This window comes from Equus przewalskii, chromosome 1, assembly GCF_037783145.1.
Source record: "Equus przewalskii isolate Varuska chromosome 1, EquPr2, whole genome shotgun sequence".
Lineage (NCBI taxonomy): Eukaryota > Metazoa > Chordata > Mammalia > Perissodactyla > Equidae > Equus > Equus przewalskii.
The window spans coordinates 44,465,304-44,487,996 of record NC_091831.1 but is presented as its reverse complement, the minus strand read 5'-3'; the positions used below and the strand labels follow the sequence as shown (position 1 = coordinate 44,487,996).

Below are 22,693 nucleotides of genomic sequence, written 5' to 3'. Positions count from 1 at the left end.
GTTATTGTTCTCGTTTATCAGATGAAAATAGTGAAGTTGAAAGAAGTAATTTGCCCAAAACACAGTGGCAGCATCAGAATTCTAACCCACGAATGTGTGGTTACAAATCCTGTGCTTGACATCACTTAGCTAGAGTTATTACTAATATAATAGAGGGTAAATGTTATGGGACTTATGCATAGAGAATGTGCTGGCAGGAAAAAGGAGCAGATTTATGAAATGTTTAAATAACTTGATAAATAACAGGCACTAATATTAATATTTAATATTAGGGCAAGTGTACATCTTGGGGCTGCTCTTGGAGCCAGATCACTGTCTGGGAGGATAATAAGTCTACTTCAGAATGACAATCCCTTTGTTCCCACAGTATGAGAAGTGGGACTCTGCAATGCACGTTCAATTTTGTAACTTCCCGATATCTTTCTTTCCACTATTCTTTCTTTTACATCTAGCCATATGATTAATACCCATAAGTTTATAAGCAACATTTTGTCATCCATTTTAAACGACTTTAAACATCTTACCTTTAGAGACTTCGTCGTAAAAAATATGTGTATATTTTGAAAAGAAAAGTAAAGCAATTAGAATTTGATTAATTTTACTGGCAAATTTTAGTAATAAAGTAGTAGAGTAAGAGACAAGAATGAAAACAGATATTTTACCTGATTATGAAAGTCTAAGAGATGTTAATTTAAACTGGGATTACTTTGGAACAATAACGTGATAAATGTAAATAAAAAATTCTTTTTGAGATGCTTAATATTCTATAGGTATCTAGTCTACTGAAGATATCTTCAGAAACAACTTGGACTCTGGAATATTATAAGGTGATAGGCTAAAAAATCTATTTTAAGCACCCGTGACCTGTATTTCCCTTCAAAGTTTCTCAAAAAATAGAATATTTTAGTACAATAATCTCAGAAAAATGTTTTTGGTGACCATGTCTTTTAATTGAAGCATGTAATAAAAAGAGTTTTGGGCTCCTTAGAGAAAATTCTAGACCCCAAGTAGAAATTATAACAAATGTGTTTTGAATAAAAAATTATAATTTTGTTCAAATAAATTTAAATCATACAACTCAGGCAGTGGTGGTGTGTTTTTATAGAAGAATAACTGTGTAAATTACTAGATCTCATTAACATATTTTAGCAGGTTTCTTCTGTACAAACCTTGAACTTCTTGCTTCTTCAGCTTTTGCTCTATAAAGAAATCTCTGAGTTTAGAGATAACAAAAAAAGTCGATTATATCAATGCTAATGTTTTTGTCCTTATAATAATAGAGTTTTATCTTCAGAAAAATTCCCTATCAATGTAAGGCTTTAATTAAATCTCATTTCTAGCTTTTCATATTATACTCTTTAAGGAAGGTTTAAAAACAGTTTTGTTTGCAACTATTTTACACAATGATTACTTTATGATCCTGACTCTGATATGCATTTGCATTAAGCCATTGATGTCAGCAACAGAACTAATAAAACACAGCCTACATTTTATTTTGTGTGTTATTTTAATCAATACTCCCTCTGCTGGTTTAATAGGAAGAGAGCCCCAAGGACAGTGCATATTACCAGATATTTATAGAATGTTTTTTGCTATTAGAGAAGCACTGAAAAATAAGGTCAGAAGTCGAGGCAACTTAATTTATTAGCTTTATTTGTACAGTTATTCTTTTTTAATTCACACCATTAATCTAAGTAGGAAAAATCAATACCTGAGGCATTTCCTTTTCTTTCACTAGGATAATTTCATAAAAACGTTGTATTTTGGTGGTAGCTTTTATTTTTCCATGCTTTCATTCTGAATTATTTTGTTATTTGCTATAAGAATGCAAAATATACTCTCTGGTAAACCCAACAAACAAATACCAAATGGAGTCTGTCATTAAACGTGATGTCGAGTTTTACCCATCTCGTTCGCTTCTCTCTGTCTGCAGGCACTCCATCTGCACTGTGTACATTGAAGTGCTTCCTCCAAATAATCAGAGCCCTCCCCGATTCCCACAGCTGATGTACAGCCTTGAAATCAGTGAAGCCATGAGGATTGGTGCTGTTTTATTAAATCTACAGGTATGCCCCTTAGTATATATATAATGTTCTATAGCGACAACCTTGAAGGCTAATGGGTTTATATTTGTGCATGGGGAAAAAAAACTCACATGTCTGCTTATACTCTAGTGAACCAAATTCCATCTGGAAACGAAAGCACAGATAACATGGATAGAGGGTTTCCACAGCCAATCTATTGTATTGATTGCTACAGTTGAAGAACTAACGTTAGCTGGCAGGGCCTAGCTGCAATCATTACCGGAGACAATGAAGGGATTGTAAACAGGCACTTGAATATTTTGTACTTTGTATCCAAAGAGTCTGCTGCTGACTATTATTTTGTGTCTTGGATTTCTTTGCCCTGGCAGGATTTATTTTTGCCACAGTATTGTGTAGATAAAATATCTTTAGATTCACTGGCTGATGGTACAGCACTCTAATTCTGAGGCAATTTCATTCTGTGGCCATGGGCAAATCTTGTAATGGCTCCGCTTCAATTTATTCGTTTAGAAGAAGAGAGTAGGTTTAGCTGGTATTTCCATTTGCAGTTCCAGATTCATGGAGCTACTTGCAGGATGATAGCTTGGTTTTCACTATTTATATATTCCTGACAAAAGCACATTGGCCAGAAGAGGCTACATCTTCAACTGAACCTACAGCTTCAAGTTGGACTACAAGTACAGATAACTGTCATTTGCTGTAAAAATCATGAGGACCATAACATGGCATATTATTTTATCTCTGGATGTTCAGAGGACAGAGAATTTCTCTTCTCTTGGTATTATAGGGGCATGGCAGGAATTGCTGATATGAGAATTCAGGAAGCTGACCTTGAAGGTTAGGAGAAATTTTATTGTAATGATTTAGCAAATCCAAGCATCGATCTCTACCATCAAATGAGGTGACACAGGCATAGCTACATCTCGTTCAAATCTAATTTGAATACTGACACCCTCTCACTCAAATCCTGATGATGTAAAAGTGACGATTCCGTAGAATGTTTGTAGTGGAAAGGAGGTAAATCACATGAAACACATCAACTTCATTATCCAGATGTGGAAAGTGAACCCATAGAAAGTAAGTGAGGCCTAAGATCAGTTGACTGAATTCTCATCATTTCCAAAATAACGCTCATTTCCTTATGTCCCACTTACTGTCTGAGGCTGCCAAAAATTTTGTTGGTATTACCAGAAACTTCTCTGGCCCTCTGCTCTGGTATCTATAGTGTTGCTTTTCTCCAGGTAACTAGAGAGAGGCTGCTTCTGTTGTTCCGTTACTATTAAAACATTGGTAAACAAAATCATACGAAAGTATAAATATTAGTAATAAAGAAATTTGGGAGATTTTAATGGACAAAATAAAAGAAAGGAAAAAAAACCTACAGGAGGAGAAAACAGCTAGTTAAATCATTAAAATGATAAAATATGAAAAAACAAATATTAAGACAAGCATATTTAATGGAATAATGAAAATCTTTTCTTCACATATATTGGGAATATATTTGCTTAAACAAGAAGAAAAGAAAATTAAATCTTAGATTTGTAAGATTCGGGCCAAGAAATTTCACTTGTTTTACGTTTAAATATTCCTGAAGAATGTGCCTTTATATAATTTAACTTTCTACGAAGTGAGACATAATTTTACTTGTAAGATGGCTCAGGTTTCATTTCAATAAATCTCAGAAAAATCTAGGAACCATATTATAGGAGAATAATTCTACCTGTGAGTTAAAGATGAAAAGGAATTGGCCTTTTTCACATATCAAATTTCTCTAGGACAAAAGCTGAGAAAAATACTTGAAAAGACATTTCTATTCACCCTGTGTGCTTCTGGTGGAAGCGAAAGAAAGGGTGGCAATTGCAGTGGCAGTCTCCATTAGAAAGAACAAGGGTGACACCATCAAGGCATTTTTTCATAGGCCACCAACCATCCACTTTTGTTCATGATCAACTGAGACTGAATTTAAACTAGTGACCTAAAAGTTGAAAAGCTTCCATCAAATTACTCTTCCAAGGACTTCTAATAACAGAATGCATTAGAGGTACTTCTGGCTGCATCCTCATCTTTTTCATACATGGCACTATCCACTGCTGACTCACTGATCAATTTAGAAAGACAGAATTTGTGGGGAAATATGTTTTCAAAGATTACAGCAGACTGGCTTTGAAATAATCTGTTTTGCCTGAGATCAAAGTGGTTTATTTTCAGACAACAATCTTTGTTTTTCCCCTTCCTCTTCCTCTTTTAAGCATATTCCTTTCATTCCACCAAAAAGTTGTTTGAGGCTGTGATTTTCCTCAGTGTATTAAGGCTTTTTGCCTGGCTGCGTATTGACAGTATTCAGAAGAGAAAAATGTTACCCAGACTTCTGCTTTTTCAAGCTTCTTATGCTGATCAGGGTTAGTATTAGGTGGATCTTTTTTTCTTTCGGACTTGGTCAGATCTTGCTGTAAAACGTGATTCTATATAATTCTGTCCTGCAAGTGAAACCTGTTAGAGTGTTGTGCTGGAGCCAGACCATGCACTGGAGCCAGCTGTGTGCATCTCTCCCCAAGTCCATGTTCACATGTCACATTGTTAGTTTGAAATCTGTCGTGGTGGGTGTATTTATGCCACAGAAATTGACAAACACAGCAATTCAGTATGCCCTCCACCCCCGCTGCAGAGCCAATTGTTAAGCTTTCACCAGTACACCATTGGATGTGGAGCCAATTTCCTCAAGGATTTAAAGCACTAAAATATCTTGATTCCACCAGCTTCCTCTGTCTTTGTCCCTCTGCAATTTTGATCTACTTTCATCTCTCTAAAGATGAGCCAGTGCTGCCAAAGAGAACTATGTGCTATACTCAAACACAATACATCTCAGCTTTCTCTTATCCTCACAAGCAAATTATTTCCTTCCAAATTAACCTTCCTATGGCTCACGTTCCCATTGACTGTTTGACCCACTCCTATCACCATTAATATAATCCTCATTTCTTACACATGAAATCTAGTAACATAACTGTCATCCTCGTCTTCATGTCATATTAAGAGCTAACACTTATGTGGCACTTAATTAGACAGACAGGCTTTAAGTTATTTAATTATTGTATCAGTAAGGATAGGTGATTATATTATGCATGCACACTCAAACTCAAAATTTCAATGATTAATAACTGAAAAAGTTTATTTCTTACTCACACTCTATTTCCATTGTGGATCAGTTCCAGCTCTGTTCTTCATCATTTTCACTCCACTTCAGAATGATGGAGCAGGCTCTATCTGGGGCAATGATTTTGTTCTTACAGAGGGAAAAGAAAGTCATAATAAACCATAAACTAGCTCTTAATGCTTCTCCCAGAAGTGATATACAACCTTCTGCCCACATTTCACTCACCAAACCAAGTCACAGGGCTGCCTCTGGGTTAATCACCATAGTGATATATAATCCTCACATGGGAAGCACACTCTAATCACATGACTATGTCTGATGTCAAGAACTATGAGGTCCTTTGGTACATCATTTGCCTTCCAGGTTATTGCAGGCCACAGCTTTGCTAACTGATTCATCACTGGCTAGCATGGTTTCTCTTCCTTACGGGATTCAGTAAGTGGCTTCACCACCTTCCACTCTCTTGAAGCCAATGCTATTTATTTTTTGAGTGTTTGTTGTGGCACACTTCAGTTTTAAGTACCAACCTATGTATCAGTTAAGATAGCTAGGTTTTTGTTGACAAATTTCACATTCAATGCCCATCACAAGTTGGCAGTCACCGTGTTATATTCAGTCGTCACTCCACAACCTAAGCTGATGAAACAGCCTCTATCCAGAACTTTACTGATAGTGACTGAGGGCAATGTTTGCTGTGGAAAACAAAGCGAAGTAAAACCTAGTTTGTTGTTGTTACCCAGAAGTGATGCGTGTAATATCTACTCATATATTTTTTTCATTGGCCAAAGTAATTCACATTGCTGCCCCTGAGTTCATAGGTCAAGAATGTATAGTCTTCACACAGGCAAATGTTTCCAAAAGTCACATGGAAAAATGTCAGTGGGGGCAGGGATGTCTTATTTTACCTGCAAAGAGACTGCCACTATTTTCAAAGTACTTACTTTGAATATTAAAAATTTGTATATATTTAATTTTACATAAAATATGTAAATATATTCTTTAGCACATGTGTAAGTTTCCACATTTATTTGTTATAAAAACCCAATGTAATTGGAGCTACTATCATTGTAATTTTACAAATAGGAAACAGAGCCATATAAAAGTAGGTGGCTCCTTTTCTAAGCTCACTGTGCTAATAAATTGTAGACAAAAGACAGAAACGTAAACAGTCCAGTTAAATGTGTATATGCTCACCCACTATGCCTATTCCACTCCCATGTACTTGAAGTGCCCCTGCAAGTCCTCCGCCATCTGTTCTTTACCCTACTCAAGTTGCTGCCTCCCTGTGGCCACTTTATAGTCTAGCTGATAACCATTGTTCAACATTCAAAAGTCTCCACCTGTTAATTACCCTCCCGTCACCCCTCCAAACGCAGAACACTGACTGTTTCACTTTCTACACAAACAGAACATATATATTCCCCTATAAACAGCTTACTGATAAGCAATCTCTATAGAAATAGCTGATTAGTGCACATTTCACAAAATTCATTCTCAAAGATGGAAGATTAAAATTAATCTTTTAATTGTCAGAACAATTAACTTTTAATTTGAAGATTTAACTTTTAAATTAATTAATTTGATTATCAGCAATTAGTTAATTTTTAGCAATAAATTAATTTAATTAAGTTAACTTTTAATTTAATCCTGTGTTACATCTATTGTTTCTAGTAATAAACAAAATCATAAATAAAAAAATTGGGGTTTAGTTCAGTAGAATTTGATAACTCAGAGTGTTTAACAGATCATCTTAATTCAAACTATTGGTCTTCCTCTACTATAATATTTCTCATTTATTTGATTTTGTTTCTAATATTTCCTATATAAGTTTTGATGCATTATTGAAAGTCAGCTACCTTAGACTGCTAAAAAAGTTACATCTCTTCAACATACGTGTAATGCATCATTTCATTTGGTCATCATCCTGACTCTAATAAATAGGCAGGTACCATTATCTTTACTATCTGGCAAATAAGGAAACCAAAACTCAGAAACATCAAGGTTTGTAAGCCAGAGTGTATTTTTTCCCCTTGATTCCTAAATCAAGACTCTGTCTACTATAACCCATTTTTTTAGTTGAGGCTGGAGAAAAACTATTAAATTTTATATTTTCCATGTTTGGGGGTGGGTGGGTATGTTTTATATTACATTAGTTTTGTGTTTTCCAAAGGCTAATTTTATGATGTTATATGAGGATGAAAGCTACCAAAGGTTGAGGGAAGATATGACTTATTTCAATGGTCCCAGAAAGAAGCAGTTAAGGAAATACTAATTGACATTTTTCCTCTCTCTCATGGAAGATATAGAATGAAATATAGACTATAACCTGGGTAGAGTTGAGTAAAAAAAGATATGAAATTCCAAGCTCCTACCTCAAAGAATAGAAATACCATATGACCCAGCCATCACACTACTGGGTATCTATCCAAAGAGCTTGAAGTCAGCAATTCCAAAAGTCCCATGCACCCCTATGTTCATTGCAGCATTATTTGCAATAGCCAAGACATGGAAGCAACCTAAGTGCCCATCAACTGATGATTGGATAAAGAAGATATGATAAATATATAAACAATGGAATACTACTCAGCCATAAAAAGGAATAAAGTTGTCCCATTCACCTCAACATGGATGGACCTTGAGGGTATTATGTTAAGTGAAATAAGCCAGATAGAGAAGGACAATCTCTGTATGACTCCACTCATATGAGGAATTTAAACATGAGAAAAAAGAGAACAGATTAGTGGCTACCAGGGGAAAGAGGGGGTGGAGGGTGGGCACAAAGGGTGAAGGGTGCACCTACAACACGACTGATAGACAATAATGTACAACTGAAATTTCACAAGATTGTAAACTATCATAAACTCAATAAAAATTAACTTAAAAAAAATGAAATAGCATGTAAATTGTATAACTCAGTGCCTGAAATGAAAAAGAAAATGCTTAACTAATGGTAGTTATTTTTATTCCTTTTCTCCAAGAGGAACATTACTATTCTTGTTTTTCTATTAACTCATGCTAAGATTTAGATTTTAAAAGTGAACAAGAATGTTCTGGGCATTTGGAATAATGAGTAGGAAGGTAAAATGCCAAAGAATATATTCACCTAGTTTATGATTTTACTAGCTCTTTTCTTGAGAAGCAATGATCACTTACAATTTAGAGAACAGAGTGACACTTTGGAAGCCCAAGAGTTAGATGACTAAGAGATCAATATTAATAGCATCAATATCTAATTTTATTTATTTTTTAATTTTAATTTTTACAGCAGTAACATTGGATTATAGCATTATATAACTTTCAGACGTACATCATAATATATTTCGAATTCTGTGTAGATTACATCGTGTTCACCAACCAAAAACTAATTGTAATCCATCACCATACATGTGAGCCTAATTATCCCTTTCCCTCTCCTCCCTTCCCCCTTCCCCTCTGGTAACCATCAATCTAATCTCTGTTGCTGTGTGTTTGTTTGTTGTTTTTATCTCCTACTTGTGAGTGAGATCATGTGGTATTTGACTTTCTCCCTCTGACTTATTTCACTTAGCATAATACCCTCAAGGTCCATCCATGTTATCACAAATGGCTGCATTTCATCATTTCTTATGGCTGAGTAGTATTCCATTGTGTATATATACCACATCTTCTTCATCCATTCGTCCCTTGATGGGCACGTATGTTGCTTCCAAGTCTTGGCTATCGTGAATAAGGCTGCGATGAACATAGGGGTGTACGTATCTTTACACATTTGTGTTTTCAAGTTCTTTGGATAAATACTCAGCAGTGGAATTGCTGGATCATATGATAGATCTACTCTTAATTTTCTGAGGATACTCCATACTGCTTTCCATAGTGGATGCACCAGTTTGCACTCCCACCAGCAGTGTAGGAGAGTTCCCTTCTCTCCACATCCTCTCCAACAATTGTTTCCTGTCTTGTTAATTACAGCCATTCCGAAGGGAGTGAGGTGATATCTCATTGTAGTTTTGATTTGCATTTCCCTGATAGTTAATCATGTTGAACTTATTTTCATGTACCTGTTGGTCATCTATATATCTTGTTTGGAGAAATCTCTGGTCAGATCTTTTGCCCATTTTTAATTGGATTGTTGTCATGTTTGTTGTTGAGATGTATGAGTTCTTTATATATTTTGGATATTAACCCCTTATCCGATATGTGGTTTGCAAATATCTTCTCCCAATTGTTAGGTTGTCTTTTCATTTTATTGATGGTTTCCTTTGCTGTGTGGAAGCTTTTTAGTTTGATGTAGTCTCATTTGTTTATTTTTTCTTTTGTTTCCCTTGCCCGGTCGGACATGGTGCCTGAAAATATACTGCTAAGACCAATGTCAAAAAAGTGTGCTCCCTCAACATCTAATTTTAATTGAATGCTACTATAAGCCAGGAACTACCCCAAGTACTTGAAAGCTTCCTCATTTTATATACTCCCAACAAAGCAGTGAAGTAAATTTTTCAATATCATATAGAACCCTGTTGCAGAGTGGGGATTCCAAATCAAGCTGTCTGACCCTGGAGTCTATCTGGAACCATTGTTCTATTCTGCCTTTCCTAAGGACTGAGATTTGCTTAGTCCCTTCAGTTTTCCTCAGTTGAGCGATCTCTTCAATAGCGGAGCAGATCTGGCTGCAAGGCCAATCATTCTTTTCTTTCTAAGATCTGCTTGATTTGCCTTGATTTTATTTTCTTTTGGTTGCTTCTCGATCCTTTACAAAAGTGATCAAAAATAGTATACAGATAATGTCCACTGAGAGTAGGAAAACTTAATTTAGCCACTGCTTTGAACTTCTGGTTCCATTTATAAGTGAGCTGACTGGTCCTGGCAGTTTGAACCTTTTTCCTTTCCCTGACTTCTCCTTGCTGAAAACTGCTGTAGCAAGTAAAACAGCTCAGACACACACAGCAGGAGAACATAGAAAATGCTGAGAAGCAGCCCAAGAGGTTGGCTATTGCCACCTCTGGTTACCTAAGAAAAAACAGGCATTTTAAAAATGAAATGACTTGGGTGTAAGTATAAGATGGTACTTTGGTCAACTTGCAACATACATTTCTTCTCATCTTTATCCATTCTTCTCATTTTTTAAGTAGTTTCAAAAAGCTGTAGAATTTAAACTATGTGCCTCAAGGAATTATTATTTTTAGTCTTGAATAAAACTCTCTGCTGCCTTGATCTCACTACAGAATTGATCCATTTCCAGAATAGTTTTAATGAAATGCAAACTGTCGCATAGCCTGTCCCTCTGTGTAACTAGGTCCTGTCAGAGGTGCTAATTTGTTTTTCTGACATTTTTCAAATGTTCTAAAGGTTTTTGGAGTTCTTTCTTCTCTTTCTTTTTTTTCTCTTTTGATGAATATTTCTTGTAAAATAGGATATATTTTTTCTCCTGAGGATGATAAGAGTTTATGATTCATGAAGGTTTCACAGCTGGCGCAGGTACAATGCACATGAATCATCAGCCACGTGTCATAGAATTTGCAATGTCATTTATGTCACGGGATCACTTTAGATATGTCACTTGGAGATTTGTTCTTCTGTCATCAAAGAAGATTTTCTGTGAGCATTCTGATTTTTTAATGTGTTACTGCATAGATTAACATTGCATATTGTACTAAAAGATGACTATTTTCCCTTCAGTTTCATAATATATGACTTACTCTACTTAGTAGATTACCCTGATTTTGATAAGTGTGAGAAATGAAAGTCTCATTCATTTTCCTTTTTATTTTCAGTTCAAGTGGTGGAAAGCAAATTTTCTCATCTTTCCTTGCACTAGACTTCAGATGGTTCTTTCATCATCAGCATTATCTCAAAAGAATGTCACTGTGAATGTACATAAGGACGCTGAAATATATTGAACACTGATATGTTACCTGGTTCCAAAGTATAATTTATATTTTGTATGAAGGATAGAGAGAGAGATAGATAATTTGAGAGAGAGAGGGCTTACAATGCCAAGCATCTGCTTCTTGCCAAAATTTGTAATTTGTAGTGTGACTTTTCTCCTGTAAAGCAGATGTTCTGATAGATCTAAGTTTCAAAAAATGTATGATGCCCTTGACACTGTGGGATGTGTACTGTCTAGGGATGATTTTTTATCTCTAGGTATATAAAGCTGTCAAAAGTGAGGAAAACATATTTTTTATGTATTCATGTACATATCTTTCTCTTCCCAAGGAATAAGTTAGCCCCATGTAAATCTTCTGTGGACAACAGTGTGCTCATAACCATAAGGCCAGAGAAGTGTCAGGAAGATTAGAGAAAGGAGAAATGTATCAGACATTTAAAACAGTTATCTCCTAAATCGTGTTTTCTTTGACCCTTCTTTCTTAAAGACGGAAATAAACATGATAAAAAAAAAATGTGAGATTTTGCCTCAGAAGATTTGTAGGCTACGACTTAATTGCACATTTTTAAGGGAGTTTGACTTTACTTCTACTCTGACTTTTGCTCTAGCAAGAAGTAGGGCACATAGGAAATGGGTGAAAATGATCTTTGCCGCTTAGGACTAGTAGGTTAGAAAACTTAATAGAGTACAAGAAATAAAGCCATATTCTCAAGTTTTTTAAAAAATAATTAAGGACCTTAAATAAATTAATAAGATGAAACTTTCTCTTCTGCTGTCACTGAGCGTACAGAAGAGGTGCCGTGGCTGGTGGGATAGGTGAACACAGATGGCGATTCGTGATTTATATTCAGCCTAGAGGCAGGGATTCACTGGCAAGAAGAATAGCTTTGTCTTGGCACCTCTCCTGCTCCATATTTTCATCAAACTCTTGGATGAAGACTTTTCCAGCCTGCCATCACTACATCTATCAGTCTCTCTGCACCTGTAATCATATGTTTTGTTTCTAATTCTGTGATTAAAAATTAACACTCCTTGTTCTTATCTAAATCATTCCCTTCACTTGCACACTAGATCTATGCTTCTCAAACCTCTGTAGAAGGAGGCATTTAAATGAATTACTAGAAAAACGCAATGCAAAAGACAAAAAATATATGCCCATTTTTTCCTATTAGATTCAATAGATATAAAATCACCCTGTCAAATCACTTTAAATTTTCTAGATTACTCTAAATTTTACTCTAAATTTACTCTAAATTTTTTATATCCTCATGATCCATAATAACCATTTTGCAGAATGACATTGCTCTATGAACCACACTTTGAATAGCAGTCAGGACCAGCAGCATAGTTTGCAGGTCCAGTGCCAAATGCAAACACAACACTTTTTAAGTGTGAGTCATTTGCACTGACCCTGATAGCACTCTCCTGGATCCTGTCCACTCTGGCCTGCTCAAACACATGGCTACAGAATTACCCTCTTACTTTCCTGCATCATAAGCATTTCTTGCTCTATCTGATCATTTCCTTCAGCATGAAAATCTGCTATGGTCTCTCCCAATTAAAGACAAAGCATCAAAAACAACAAAATGCCCTTGATGCCATAAACCACCCTAACTACTTACCCATTTCTGCACTTCCCTTCACTGTAGAACCTACTCAAATATGTTATCTCTACTTGCCTGGAGAAAATCTTGGTCATTTTCCCTCCTATTCTCTCTTGACTCCACTATAATCTGGATTTCAATCACATCCATCCTTTGATGCGGTTCTATTTGTGGTCCCAATACTCATTCCTTTGACAAATTCATTCCTCATCTTACTCTCTCCTTAAGCAAGATGTGATAGAATTGACAATTCGTTCCTTATTTAAAAATTTATTTGACTTCCAATACATGACAGTCTCCTGGGGTTTTTCCCCAGCCTCTCTGTCTGCTCTGTCTCAGTCTATTTTGATGGTTCCTCCTCCTTTCCCCAACTATTAAAGCTTGAAATGCCCCAAGGATCAAGCTTCTTTTCCTATTTATGTTCACGCCTAAGATTGTTTCATCTGGTCTAATGAGTTTAAGTTGTTATATGCTCGTAACTTCTAATTCATATCTCCAGCTTAGCTTACCACCCTAAATCTCTAGACCCGTGTCCAACTGGAAGATCAATATTTACTCTTGGATATTAAATAAGCAGCTGTCTTAGGTTGAATTTCCAGAGAAGCAGACTTTGAGATATAGATTCAGTTGCAGAATATTTATTAGGGAGTGTTTTGGGAATCAGCTTCTGTAGAAAGGAAAGAAAGGAAACAGGATTAAATTTAAGGAAAAGTTGAGCTTCAAAGCAGTCCCAATAAAAGCTTCAGCAGACCCCATGGAAAGTTCTAGAGCTGAGACAGCCCTTTAGAGTTGGAAGGTTGTTACAAGGAAGTAGGCCCTTTATATGCCTGCATCAATGTGTCAGATGCAAGCTGCCTCAGAAAACAGCTTGACCTCAGCAAGGGAGCTGTCTCAGATGAGGCATTCTTCTAATAGGACCGGTGGCTGAAGCCTCTCAGCAGGTGACATTTCCAACATATAGGGAAATAATTTCTTCATTCCTTGAAGGGGAATTTGGGAAGCACAGCACTGTGTTATCACAGCATTTCAAAATTGATGTATCTCAACACCTGGTACTTACTTCCCCCACACCCAAAGCAAAACAGCTGGTCCTGCATTTTCCCCTACTCAGTAAATTGCCACCTCATTTGTCCAAATTCTCAAGCCAAAACCCTTCAAGTCATCTCTGACCTTTCTCTTTCTCCATAGCCCCATCCTCATTTCCAATCAACCAACGAGTCTGTTTGGTCCCCAAGTATTTCCAAGATGTCACTATTTCTTACCACACCTACTGCTTTCACTCTGAGCCTAGCCATCATCACCTTCTGCCTAGATTATTGCAATAGATTTCTACTGGATTTTACTCCCTTCCCTTTATGGTCTATTGCTCACACAACAGAGTAGTTCTTTAAAAATTACTGAAGATAACTTTACTTCTTTGTGAAAATCCTCCAATGGCTTCCCCAATCACCCAAGATAAAAGCAACTGTCCTTCGGATACCTACATGACATCATCTCATGCTTCTCATCCTCTCATCTTAATTCCCCTCAGCAAAATGGTCCTACATGACCACCTCATAAAAAATAACAATACCCCGTGTCCTGTGATCCATATCCACTTTGCTCCATTTGTTTTCACATGTGCACCCTTACTTGTTTATTATATCACTATGTCAAATATTATATTTGGTCCACAATGACAGAGACTTTGTTTTATTCATGATTGTATCCTCATTAATTAGAACAGTGCCTGGAATCTGCTATATAATCATTAAAGAACCTTTGTGTGTCAAGTGGATCTGATTTCAAGAAAGACTGGAACTGAGGTTTCAAAAAATGTCATCAGTGCATGGCATTTTTCACCCTGGTTCTATTGCTTAGCTCTGTGTAGACTTTATTTTCAGATAGCTTCAGTAATTAGGACACATAGTTGATAAAAACCATCTTGTTCTCGATTAAATCTGAAATAAAGACTTGGGGTCTATGCAGCCTCAAGATGAGGTGAAGAGCTATGGATGGATAGAGAGCTTTCTAAAAGAAAAGATACGCAAATGATGAAATGTAATACATGTCCCCTGGAAATTCCAAAATAATCAAAATAAAACTAAACTAAGGTGGGGGTGAGGGAGGGGTAGGTTAAAGCAGGATTACCCACCCCAAGTAGTACTAAAACTAAAACACCCTTGCTCAGAGGAGTAAAGTCACCATAGCAGTAAGGTAGAACATCAGATCTTTATCTTTAATGGAGTTTTATGGGCGACCACTGGGGAATTGTATTAGCAATAAAGCCATATTTTTGAGATCTGGGCAAGAGACAATTCAAATTGACCTTTATTGCTTAATTATTGCTGTGTTTCTAGTCTTTACTTTTTTTTTTTCCTATCCTATCTCTTAAACCCATGGAGGACTATTTCTAGTTTTTTAGATGATAATCAACAGATACACCTTGGTGTCTTTTAGTCGAATTTTGTAGAAATGATGGAGAAATACTTTTATCAACTCCTTCTTATAAAAGATCCTTCAACAAAAGTTTATAACTATAGTAGGAAGTCATGATTTTTATTTATTTCATGCCAGAAGACTATTGTATGATCCAAAGAAAAGCTTACAATTTCTAAACCTGCTTGACCAAAAGAGTTTCTGTTGTTTCTTGTTTTTTTTTTCCTTTTTAATTGACTAGAATTAAACCATTCTGCTCTTTCTAAAAGTTAAATAAAAGAAAGACTCCTTTGGAATCTGAGTTTGAATGTAGAGTATTTCTTGGGCAACTGCTTGATAGCTACTGGTATTTTAATAGCAGTAATCAGTATTACCTTTAGTAACTTCACAATAAATGATTCTCTGTGCTGTTTTGTAAATAAACTCAGAGTTTATTGCGTGCCTGGAAGCTGTTTATTGCTTCACATACTGGCAAATATTGTTGATTAAAGCTTAAGTATGCAAATGCAGTTATTTCCCTGAGATTTCAATAAATAGGAACAAAAACAGTGTTACCGAGGTATACTCCATAAACAGCTAATAAGTGTCAGTCTTCTAGAGAAAACAACAGGAGATCCAATTGATGTTGAGAAGTGCCTATGGTGATTCTGCACTGAGCTACGAGGAATTAGTTGATTTGGAGCTAAGAAAACAATTTATTTTAGATTATAAAAAAAAAAACAAAGAATGTTTGCATTGCAATAATTACTTAAGAAAACCGAAGAGTTCAATTACATGTCTCTTATTCCGGTTTTCAATACTTTTTATTTTACGTAAATTTCAAAATCTTGTAGCAGTTTTGAAAAGGAAATAGAGGAAAAAAAGTCTTCATTTCTGTGATCTCCATTCACACAAAAGAAAAAAAGATGTTTTTAAAAAAGCTCCAGATTAAAATAACATACGTTTCAAAGATAGAAGCAGAATTATCCAGCAATAAAAGTTAACACAGCTTTGCAACAGAGTTATTCCCCACCATCTGCCCCCAAATAAAAGTAGTTCATTTTGATTTTGATAAATAAATGATTAGAAAGGACAGCCAAACTTGATTGTCACTACAGTCCTTTTAATGTAGCCAGCATGTGCTGGGTGATTTTGAATGAAAAGTTTCAGAGTCAGAACTCAGTGTTCTAGTTAGCGTCAGGCAATAAGAACCTCTGAATCATTAAGTTCAACCGATACTCTTGTGGAATCAACTTTCAGGCACCATTCCAAATGACAAAGGAATCCCTGGTTTCTTACACTTGTTCATATAATCCACATTATCTTGAACAGCTCATTTCACCAAGTTTGCTCATGAGAAACATTTATTAATGCAATAAGCAAATCCTCTGTTAGTTATAGATAAAGATAACTGAGAAATTAGTTGGCCCTAATCAAATGCTTGCTAATACCCCTTCAGAATGTGTTTTGACATAGGATATTTATTCCTAAGATGTAGAATAAAACTAACATACACACCCATGCACACACACACATATACACACACAAACAGACACCCCTCTCTCTTTTCTGTCCCAAGTTTGGAAAAAATTGAGACACACACGGAGAGCATGTAAGATGAAGTTCAAAACAAGTTTGTTTGGGTTTTTTTTTTTTTACTGTAAATATAGTTGATTGAAGCACAAAACTAGATCACTGTACTTCCTTCATGGCACTAAATTTATCCTCTCAGTCACAGAAAGTGCAACAGCAGGTCCAAAGTCTAAGAGCTAAGGCATATCAGTAACAAAATAGACAACAGATCTGCCTTCATGGAGCTTACATTCTACTAGGAGGAGAAGAAAATTAACAAAATATGTAAGTGAGTTATGTAGACTTAGAAAGTGATAAATGCCAAGTGGAAAAAATACAGGAGGGAAAATGAAGAGGAGATTGCAATTTGATCAGTGATGCTTTCACTGAGGCGACATTAGCAAAGAGTTGGAGAAGTGAAAGGGTGAGCCATGTGGGTATCTCGGAAGAATGTTTCAGGTGCAAGTGCAAGGCTCTGATGTTCAGGCCCACCTGGTGTGTTCAAGCATGAGCAGATACTAGCGGGACTCAAGGAAGGTAAGAGAGGAGGAAAATCATAGAAATACAGTCATCCAGTAATGGGGGAGGTACAGCGATAACTACTCTGAGTGAAATTAGGTACTAATGAAAGAATTTGAGTACAACAGTGCCATGAATAAACTGACAATTTAAAAGAATCATTATAGATTCTCTATTGAGAATGGTCTATGGTGGAGGCATGTGAGAAATTATGGAAATTAGTTCAGGTGGTATTTCAGTAGTCCAGACTAGGCCTGGAGTGATATTCCTGGAAATGCTGAGAAGTGGCTTCAATCTCGTTGCATTTTATAGGTAGAAGCTATAGGATTTGTTGATGATTAGATATGGGAGAGAAGATAGAAGTTAAGAATGGCTACTAAGATATAGCCTGAACAACTGGAAGGACTGAATTTTCATTAACCAGAATAAAAAAGAATGTCACAGGAGGAGTAATTCAATTTTAGACATAGTAAATTTGAAATGTCTTTTGACATCTAATTAGAGCTATTGATGAGTGGGCAGTTTGGTATAAGCTTGGGGAAGAACCATGGGCTAGAAATATGCATTTGAAGTCTTGAGCATTTAAGCATTATGTATTCGCTTATTGTGATGATCTGTAAGTGAACCTAAGAGTTGAGATTGGATGAAATTCTTAAGGGAGAGAATGTAGAAGACATCCAAAGAGGAGGAATGGAGACCCAGAAAAACATATGTCCTGAAAGCCTAGGGAGGAAAGTGTATCAAGGAGAAGAGAGACATCAACTGTGTCTAGTGCTACTGACAGATTAAATTAAAAACAATCAAACCAAACAAAGAAAGAAACAAACCAAAACAAGGATTGTGAACTGATCAGTGATTTGACTAATATGAAATTTACCAGTGATGTTAAAAAGGTTGGAAACATGACTGAACTGAAGTGGTTTTAACAGAGAACAAGACAAAAACAATGAGAAAAAGTAGAATGCAAAACTCTTCCCCAAAATTTTGCCCTAACTAGAAGTTCAGACAGTACATTATCAGTACTAGGAAGAAAGAGTGTGTGGTTACAGCAAGGCATAAATATGACATCTGGGGAGCTTGTGGAAAACTGCTCTGATTTTCTCAGTGAAACAGTAATCAGGATCACCAGCTGAGAATAATGATGGGGTAGGATGAGTTGAGACCTGAGGAGAAAATGTTCAATAATCACGTAAGAAAGAGCGAGAGTGAATGAAGTAGCGAAATATAGTATAATAAATGGGCAGGATTAAAGGTCTTCAGGTAGGCTCATGTATTACAGTGTCAATCTAGATTAGCTGCATTTCCAAGTTTCAGATGTTATATTTACATATTATTTATCATATTATTTACTTTATATTTTTTAGAAAATTGAATAAACATTTTTACTTAAATGAACTTATCTCGAAAAGGAAATTTTATATCAGAATCATAAATGAAAAAAACCACACTACTTGACATAAAAAAGTATGCATCCATTCATATTGAAATGTATTCATCATCATTAACGTTTTGTTAAAGGGCCAACAATTTAACACCAGGAGTGTACACCAACATTTTTGGAAACGTTGCTGTGCTGAATTGAAAGCTTCAGCTCTTGCTCTCAAGTAGTTTAATAACATAAATCAGACTTGTTTGCCTAAGTGACAAATGAAAAGATCATCTAAATCCGTTGATTTTTATCTGTTTTAGAATCCCTAAGGGAAGATACTTCGTCTTAATGTCCTGCGAAATGTGTAGAGTCATTCTGCGTACATAAAGTACACTGTCCCAGATGGTATCTGATAGCTGTGTTCATCTGTAACATGAACAGAATATTAGTTTAGAGAAGACTTTTCTTTTTCAAAATTCCTATATTCCAGTATCTAAACACATTGCTTATTTAGATAAATATGTTTGTGTCCATATTGGTGCTTCTGAAAAATGAGTGACTCGTATTTAGATGTGGCAAGTAATCTGGTTGAGCAGACTAGAAAGACTAGTTGCTTTCTACCTTTTAGAAGTTGTTTGCCAAATTTTCACTTCCTGATAGCTTTTCTGATAACCTAGATAAGTACAAACCCTCCTCCTGCCCTCCCTATATGTCCTTTCTGAATTATTGTATATATGGATCTTAAAACTCAGTATTTTAATTAATTTTTTTCTCTGTCTCCCCCTACTGCAATGTAAGCTGCACAAAGGAAGAATTTTTGTCTTTGTTATTCATTGTTGAAGTCCCAGCGCTTAACACAGTGTAGATGTTCAGTACATACCTGTTAAATTAATGAGTACTGTAGGTGTTATTATTATTAACTTCATTTTGTAGTTAGATATCTGCCTAAGAGATGGCACAGCCAGAGCTAGAGCCAGGTGGCTGGCTCCAGAGCCCAGCCAGTAACCTTCGTTAAGCCCAAGGAAGATGCCTGCTCCATTCTTCTCTCGGACCGATGGGCTCGGATTGGACTTGATCCAAAGTAAAGGCATGGGAAATGTTTTTGTACTAAGGATGTGTAATTCCTATCTGTTATATTATGGAAAATACTAAATAACACTACACTTTCCTTTTTTAAGATGAAACGGTTACTATTACCTCTAGATAAAAAAGATATATCTTCCGATTAAGTAAATTATAGAGAAGTCTAATTGGAATGGTGACAGTAAGTAATAAAATGGAAGTCTTTTGCATTTCCCACCTACCTATGAGATTACTATGAGGCTTAAATGCGACAAGGCATGCAAGTATAGTTTCTGACATATAGTAAATAAATATTAACTTAAGTATTCACTATTTGCTATCATATATAAATTTCTACCCATCATTTAAAGAAGATTTGCTAGACTCTTATGTAGGAAAAAAAAATTTTAAGATGTTTTTAGAAATATGTTTTAGGGCACATATGCGCATGTGATCAAATCTTAATACTTCCAAGAATCACTGCTTCTGTTGATTTTTTCAGTTATTCCTTTTATGCATTATTTCTCCCTTTAGATATTGGCAAATAGAGATATCTGGTGTTTGTACAAGTGCTAACACATGTCATGGGTAGATTTCAGAACTCTGATCTAGATAGCATAGCACCACTCCCCCTTGCTTAGTTGACTGAGAAATTATGAATCCTCCCTAATTACCACACCATTTGTCACAGATCCTGAGACAATGGCAAAGGATTGACTAAGAGGATAAAAGGAAGAAAACAATCAAATAAGGATTTCCTTCTAAATCCTGGGTCCATTATGGGTACAACCTCATATAAGAAAGGAGTTGGCAAATTATTGGCTCTCACAACCCCTGAAGTCCTGAGGTATTTAAATGGTCAAAGAAAACTAGGGAAATATTTCAAGGTAGCTCAGGGATTGAAAGTAATTCATTTGGCTGGAAAAATTGAGAATCTTCTAGGAATTCCTCTTGGAATTTTATGTTTAGTAATATAAAAAATAATGACATATAAATAAAATGATACAATACTCACAGTGCTCTCATCCTACAGTAATAATATTAAATATTCGAGTAGATCTGATGCATTAGAAGAAAGGTTCAACATTAATCCAGACTTAAAATTATTTACACAAAGCTATCTTGCCTCAGAATCTGTTTCTTCTGGCTGTTATGAAAACATAAGACAATAAATTGTCTTTCAAGAAACAACCACCACCACCACATACCGATGAACAGGCAAAAGGAAATTGATAATATCTGTAACAATATGACAGGTAAAAATGATTGATTGAAAGAGAAAAACAGAAAAAGTTTAGAGTGAGCTTTTTAGTGATAAAATACAGTCTCCAGATAGAGCATAATTCTGTTTCTTCAAAAAAGTTAACTGAGTATCATTATTTATAGTTCCATTTTATCCTTTTTGATAACACTTACCTGGCAAAGAACAGAAAACAATGGGAAAATATCAAGCATCTATTATCAATCCCATTGTGTTTTTTAAAAAATTCTTTTGTTTCTTATTCTCTACTCTTAGACTTCCATGATAATTAATTTGATAAAATTTAAAATTTTAGATTTAGATATTAATGGAATATTTCAATGGAAGATATTACCCAGGGTGGTTTATTATTTCATTCTATTTTACTATTTTATTTATTTCCATTTTATTTTAGTTTGTGTGTGTATGTGAGTGTGTGTATGTAACAATGCAATAGCATTACCTAAAAGAAGTAAAATCTTGACCTGAAAAAAACACTTTGTCTGCTTAATTGAAAATTACTAGGGCCAGCCCTGATGGCCTAGTGGTTAAAGTTTGGTGTGTTCTGCTTCATCAGCCCAGGTTTGGTTCCCGGGCACAGAACGGCACCATTTGTCTGTTAGTGGCCATGCTGTGGCTGCAGCTCACGTTAAAAAAAAAAGAAAAAGAAAGAGGAAAATTGGCAACAGATATTAGCTCAGGACGAGTTTTCCTCAGCAAAACCAAAACAAAAAAAACCTGACTATAGTGAGGGTGCAAGGGAGAAAGCAGGGCCATTGTAAAATGGCTATGAACCCATGGAGAAGACGGTATTAGGAAAGGAGTAGAGATGCAGCAGATGCTGCAAATATTTTAAAGATGGATTCGATGGGATTTGCTGATGGTTTGCATTGAGAAGTAAGAATGAGCAGTTCAGGTCAAGATAGGAGGTCTGAGCAAGTAGGGGATGTAGTGGTCACTATTGAACGAGATAATGAACCCCGAAAGCAGCAGTTTGCTGTTTTCTTGAGGAGGGTAAGTGTCGGGGAAAGATCAAGATTTGGGAGCTTCAACATTTTAAATTGGGGATGCTTATGATTCATCTAATTGGAGATTCAAGTAAACAATTTGATATGTCCGAAATTCAGAGGAAACTGCTGGCTTAGAAATATTAGTATGAGAGTCTTCAGCATACAGATAGTTTTAAAGCTATACAATTCAATGAAGTGACTAAGTGAGTGAAGTCCAAGAATAAACCTTTGGAGCACTCCAATGGAAATATGTCTTATAGATGAGGAGAAATCAGCAAAGGAAAATGAGAAGTAGCCGATAAGGTAGAATTAAAAACAGGAGAATATGATATTGTGGAAGCCATGTGAAAGAAGTGTTTCATGGAGGAAATACTTTTATGAGGCACAGATTAAATAATCCTGCAAAGCTTCTCCCACAGAACCTGGCACTTAGTAAATATTATGTGTTATTATTCAGTTGTCCCTGGACTCTGGGGTTTGTGTAGTCCAAGAGAGGCTTGTTGCTATCCATCCATTGTGGTCGCTGAGAGGGCTGTTCTATGTTATACCATATGCCAAAGCCATCTGGTCTACCAGTAGAAACTGTGCCCCTCCTTACGGGTCTGGACATGGGATTTCACACTTGGACTCTACGGCTGGAGTAGTTATTGTCCACATCCATCTCACACATCCATCCCTTTCTTAGGTCCTGCCAACTCCAGACCAATGCCTGTTAGTCAGAGAGGTTGGAATCTCTGGCAGACCAGTGACCTAAATATGAAATTCCTCTAGCCCTTTCTCAGATATTGCACCTCTCCCTACTGACATGCTTAGCCGGATTCTTTTCACATTCCTTTTATGTATCATCCAGATTTCTTT

General features: G+C 35.9%; 1 protein-coding gene across 3 annotated transcripts in view; it reads left to right on the top strand.

Moving 5' to 3' along the window:
• Nucleotides 1-22,693, top strand: part of PCDH15 (protocadherin related 15) — a 954,225-nt gene that overhangs the window by 689,148 nt on the left and 242,384 nt on the right. For all 3 annotated transcript variants that reach the window (XM_070611305.1, XM_070611290.1, XM_070611296.1), the window contains one exon: nucleotides 1,934-2,066. In XM_070611305.1, coding sequence (XP_070467406.1) covers nucleotides 1,934-2,066 — 133 coding nt within the window. The remainder of the gene's footprint in view (nucleotides 1-1,933; nucleotides 2,067-22,693) is intronic.